General features: G+C 31.1%; 1 protein-coding gene across 1 annotated transcript; it reads right to left on the reverse strand.

Moving 5' to 3' along the window:
* Nucleotides 1–959: 959 nt before the first annotated feature.
* On the reverse strand, nt 960–4,192 carry LOC109818920 (RNA-binding (RRM/RBD/RNP motifs) family protein). The gene is made up of 6 exons (XM_020384464.3): nt 3,995–4,192; nt 3,857–3,897; nt 3,606–3,769; nt 3,406–3,511; nt 2,507–2,676; nt 960–1,853 (listed from the first exon to the last, which is right to left on the reverse strand). The coding sequence occupies exons 1-6, from the start codon at nt 4,090–4,092 to the stop codon at nt 1,353–1,355; spliced, it is 1,080 nt and encodes a 359-aa protein (XP_020240053.1). The 5' UTR covers nt 4,093–4,192; the 3' UTR covers nt 960–1,352.
* Between the last annotated feature and the right edge of the window lie 1,808 nt (nt 4,193–6,000).

Below are 6,000 nucleotides of genomic sequence, written 5' to 3' on the forward strand. Positions count from 1 at the left end.
ACAGTTATAAAGGTAATATTTTATTAAAACTAATTAAAAAAATTATACACCGGGGATTACAAGGATTATCTCTAGTTGTTCACGGAAGCTAATCTCTGTTGATAGATCTGAAATTATCTCTAATTGTTTACCGAGACTAATATCTTTTGTTATATCTGAAGGCACGTGATTACAAGGATTATCTCTAATTGTTCACCGAGACTGATCTCTTTTGATAGATCTAAAGGTGTTCAAAGGTGATTTAGCTCTTCCCAACTATGTTTTCTGTCTAAAGACTCTTGGAAACTTTGCTAAGATATGCATCCTTTCATAGTGTTGAGCAGTGAACAAGCATTTAGAAAAGTTTAACTATCTACTCAGTATATTGTGGTCTTCATTGTTATATACTAATCATTTCATTTGCAGGAACCTTGGTTTGGTGAACGCCTAATTTTCGGTTGACTGATAGTTACCGACTTACTCTAATTGTGTTTAGTGTGAACCTATAATTCCATTCGAAGTTTTGGGGGAAAAGATTCCCAAACTAAGGTCATATCACCCATACTAACTTTACATCTGCTCACTAATTTCATAAGATACAAATAAGAGATTTTGTTCTTATAATCGTGGGTTTATTTGGTTACAAAGCCTAACGTTTGAGTTGCTTGAATGGCAAAAGGGTGCAGAATGATCAACGCAAATATGGTTGCCATATTCGATGCTTAAATAATGGTTCTTGTTCATAATTTTTTATTTTTACTCTACTTCTTTGACTATATAATTTATGAGTTGGTCTCACGAAAATGTTTGAATACCTGTGAAGGGGGACGAAGTACCGTATTAGTCTCATGTTTCCCTGTAATAATCAAAAGAAAAGAAAAAAAAAAAATTGGCGTTATTACTAGTAATGAAAGATTCCATTGACAATATACCGGTACCTTAAAAGGTATAAAATACAAGTTCTTCAAAAACACAGGAAGTGAAACCAAAATCAGGCATGAACCTTTTTCAATCAAAAGAAGTCTTAATAAGTGTATCAAAATTAAATAAACATAAAGAGCAGTAGTGAAAAATGTAGCCATGAACAAAACTAAGAATACAACCATCTGCACTGTTTTAGCTCATACATCAATCAGATAATCAGACTTCAACAGAGGGCCGAGCTAAAAAAATGTTTGGTCTTCTAAAGCTGGCGAGAGTGTGCTGCTAATAACTAAAGGGACTTGTAAATAAAAGTATCATTGACAGATTTTTTTTTTCAGAAAATGAAAATATGTAGCCTAGAGAACTGAATAACCAAACACAACAAACTACAAACTTGCTTTAATGCTAGACATCTTAGTCCTAGACTATAATTCTTCGATGACAAACTTCTATCTTCCATAAGGATGATATCGACCAGTTCCTGCACCACTATATCCCCCTCTAGTCCCATAAAAAGAGCCTCCACCTGGCCCCCCATATCCACCCCCTAGGCTGGCATCATAGTTGCTTCCATAGGCGCTACCAGAGGAGCCACCACCACCATATGCCCCATAACCTTCATTAGGTCCATACCCACCAAGATCATAACCTCTGCCAAAACCTCCACCATATCGACCAGCATACCCAAGTGAAGGGTCACCTCTATAAGGCCCCAAGGAACCAGCATATCCACCATACCCAGCAAATTCACTTCCAAAGCCACCATAAGCACTTCCCCTACCACCATAGGCACCACCTGACCTATAGCCACCCATATCAAAATTACCACCAAATCCACTGTCATAAGCATCTCCGTATCCACCACCATATGAAGAACGAGAGTCATTATAGCGCTTGGATGATGGGGCTGGTGGATTAGGCTTCTTTGGTTCTGCCTTCTTGATTTCCACCTAAAAAGGGAAAAATAACCATGCTCCTTAAATGATGAGAAATCATTTAATTAATAAAAATAAATGGATGAAAGTGCAACAATTGAAGTATTTAGATCATTCACGATATAGAGAATCGGAAATATATTATGTCTCATGTTAAAAATGATTATGATTCATAAGAAACATAAGCTTTACATCAACCATGGCGATAGATCAGACAGTAAAACCTAAAAACTGCCTCCCTGTTGTAAATTTTTAAGATTAAGCTACAGGAGTCAAGAACCTCCTTGATGATGTAAGATCAAAAGCTACAGGACTAAAAGAATTAACTCATGCAAAAGGGGTCATGTCTGGAAAAATCAACCCAATACCCCCCATACCCTTCTTTCTAGAGTAATATTCTACATGCTTAAAAAAATTACAGTAGCCTTAAGAACAAAAGGCAATTCTCACTCATTCAATCCAATAATCAAAGCAAATTTTAAACGTTGGGTCTTAAGGATGGAAACTCATCCAGTAAGGATGTGCATTAGACAATAAACCACTCCAATTGCTAATTTTCCATTTTAGCCTGAACTCAAACTGCAAATTTGGAATTCAGTTATAAAATAAAATCCTATTGGTACACTTTATCCTAATCCATTTTCATTTTTGATAAAAAAGTTACTCACCTGAGCTCCAGCAAACTCAATTTTGTTTCCCACGGATAAGAGATCATCAACAGCTTCTTCAGAGTCATAGGTGATAAACCCAAAGCCACGTGAACGATTAGTAGAGTGGTCCCGCATTATTTGGTGATCTTTGACTTCTCCATAGCGTGTAAAGAAATCCCTAAATTCGTCTGCACAAGTGCATATCTAATTAAAATAGTAAAACCCACAGAGGATCTATTTTCTGCACCTCTTTTTTGGTTAGCAAGTTACTTTCCAAAACAATAATTGCTTTTCTAGAAAGCAGCAAATTAAGTCCATTCAAGCTCAATTAACCTAACAACCAATTCACACATGATATATCATAAACATCCATGCAAATTTCAAATTTTTGATGAATGCGTTTGTGTCTTTGGACACAATTTTCCACCCTAAAAGATATAAACAATGTGAAAGCAAGTGATGAACTTTATCACCAAAGAAAGCTCGAACATAAAATGTATTTATACTAATTGTATTCTCCAGCAAAAAAGCACTGAAACCTCATAAAGGACTTACTTCTGTGTACAATACAAGAATAAAATCTCCAACACCTCTTAAAGCAATACACAGATACACATAACATGAAATGAAATTCAAATTTTGAAACTTAAATACATTCTAAACCGAATTTCAACACACTAGACATATTTTCCAGGCATCTCTCTATTAATGTATAAATAACTAACTATATAATACCACCACTTCTTAACACTCAGTGCATACAACATGTTTATTACATATGCTCATGGATCACACCATATCCTCAATTTTAGAATTTTTAAACACTACAGCAGCACCTACAATGTCATCACCACAACATCAACATCAACATCAACATCAACATCAACAGGTGAAAAATAACTCAATTGAAACACAACCTTCGGTTACAGTCGAAGGAATCCCACCAACAAAAATCTTTTTCGTTCTGAAGTCCTTCGAATTCGAGCCAACAGCACCTCGGGGTATCGTCCGCTTAATCTCAACCTAAAGACCATTCACAGCATTAGCTTCAGCTTTCACTAATTCCCCTCAACCAACACTCAACAAGGTTCAAAATTCAAATGCAGGCGTAAATTACTTGCTTGCCATTGATAATGTGAGTGTCCTCAATAACACTATCAACCACAGAGGCATCAGCGTAGGTTATGAAGCCGAAACCGCGAGGCTGGCCGGTCTTACGGTCCTTCATGATGACGGAATCCGTTATCTCGCCGTATTTACCGAAGTGCTTGATGAATTGACCTGCACAAAACAAAAAACGGCGTTAGTTAACCACATGCTCGAACACGAAACAAGAGAAAGTAACGAAGTAGTCATGGAAACACTAACCAATCGTGGTTTCTCTGGCTAAACCCCCGATGAATATCTTTCTGCAATGAACACGGTGCAGTGTAATTAGAGAGAACCAAATATAAGAAATTTCGATTGAGAGAAAGAGCGAGAAGAAGAAGAAGAAGCGAAAGGGACCCGGGACTGGCACCGTCGCCGGTGAGAGGTTGGGGCTTGTCGTCGTCGTTGACGTCTCCGTCGAGGGCGTGGTGATTAGTATTACTGGGTGACTCCATCACTTGGCCAACTCCAAGCGCAGAAAGATAGGGGAAGAGATTTTCGAAGACACCTAAGAGAGGAAGAGAGACGCGGAAAGGGGAGAGAATGTAACGTATCTAACCTAAGATTTTTTATTTTTTATTTTTTATTTTTTATTTTCGGTTTTAGGATTTTATATATATATGAATTTAAGGTTTAAACTAATATATGTTTATTTTATTTTATATATACTAAAATATATATTGTTGTTGTTATGGATAACTAAAAGTGAGTTGCACTTTTTTAGTCATGGAATATTTAATATGCGATTTTAATTTTTAATTTCACAAATTTAGTTTTCAAATTTTATAAAATGCATAATTTTCCTCTTGTTAAGTGTTTGTTTTTTATGTATAAAAAAAAAAGTTTGTTTGGTATCATGTTCAGGTAAGGTTACGTGTTCATTCGCAATGAATTTTTATTAGTATTTTAGTTTGTATATTTTATATTAATATATAAAGGAGATATTTTTTTTTTATAATTATCTTGGTTTTTATTTTTTTTACTATTATACTTTTTTATTTAAAAAAATAGAAAAAAAATTTTTAATCAAATTTAAGAATTTGAAATTGATAAATCTATACTAATATATAAAAGGAATATCACTTTCAATAATTACTTTTAATTTCTATTTTTACATGAATCATTTTATCCTTTGTTTATTTTTCAATAACTACTTTTTTTATAAATAACTTTTTTATTTTTTTCTTACTTATTTATTTTTTTCTTTTAATATAATGCACGAAGTGTCTTTTTCTTGCTAGTATATATAGATGTGTTTATTATATATAATTAAGATTTATAATAAATTATATTTAAATATATAAATTATATTTAAAATTAGGATATATAAATATTTTTAAATGTATAAATTATATTTTAGATTTATGATAAATAATTTATATCATAATAAAAAATCATTTTTATTTCTTTATAACTTATTTTAAATTATTAATATTTAATTTATAAATAATTATGAAAAATAAAATCAAATTAGATAAAAAAAAAATTTTAAAAATCCCTATAAACCCTCGAAGAAAAGTTCCTAAAAATATTTTTATATAAAATAGAAATACGTATTTAATATATAAAGATTAAATATGAAAACAAATGACCACTTTAAGTGACATCTCTTCTTTCAACTACATTTTTCTTATTAACAACATTCAAACTTAAGATCTTATCTAAAAAAACTTGAATCTAATATCTCAAATAAATGATTTGTTAATATTAATATAATATTTAAATTTTTTTAACAATAATACAATATTTAATGTTATTAATATAATGTTTATATATTAATTTAAATACATATTTTTCTTAAATAATATGACATAATTTTATAATTTAATTACGACTTAAATAAATAAATAAAAACTATGAAACAAGTTCTAAAAATGGAAATTTTAAATTATATAAATATTAAGATACATTGCACTTTTAGCCTTGCATTTTTTATTTAATTTGATTTTTTATTTAAAAATAATAATATTTTAGTCCTTTGTATTTATAAAATGATTTAACATGATTATTTTTGTGACATCTTGAATTGTCTACGTTAAAGAAAATTGAGTTAAGAGTTAATTGTCCAAGTTGGCATAATTTTTTATATGAAGGAACAAATTGAACTATATTAAAAATATGAAGACCAAACTAAATTTATTTAAAAACATAAGGACCAATAGAATCTAAATTAATAAACAAATGCAAGCTATATTTTCATATTATTAGTTCACTAAAAAGAATGTTACTTATAATAACATACACAAAGTATTGTTATAGATCCAATTTATATAGGTATAAATCTAATTGACATGTACTTACACACAATTTTAGTGTAAATTTTGAATGAGATTTAATATAATGATGGAATAACACTAAGACCA

Source organism: Cajanus cajan, chromosome 4 (assembly GCF_000230855.2).
Source record: "Cajanus cajan strain Asha chromosome 4, NIPB_CcT2T_4, whole genome shotgun sequence".
Classification (NCBI taxonomy): domain Eukaryota; kingdom Viridiplantae; phylum Streptophyta; class Magnoliopsida; order Fabales; family Fabaceae; genus Cajanus; species Cajanus cajan.

Excerpts from the sequence above, each read along its gene's own strand:
- LOC109818920 (XM_020384464.3), bottom strand. The coding sequence starts at position 4,092 with ATGGAGTCACCCAGTAATACTAATCACCACGCCCTCGACGGAGACGTC. Across the intron at positions 3,770-3,856 it reads AGCCAGAGAAACCACGATTG|GTCAATTCATCAAGCACTTC; the intron begins GTTAGTGTTTCC and ends TGTTTTGTGCAG. Across the intron at positions 3,512-3,605 it reads ACATTATCAATGGCAAGCAA|GTTGAGATTAAGCGGACGAT; the intron begins GTAATTTACGCC and ends AATGGTCTTTAG.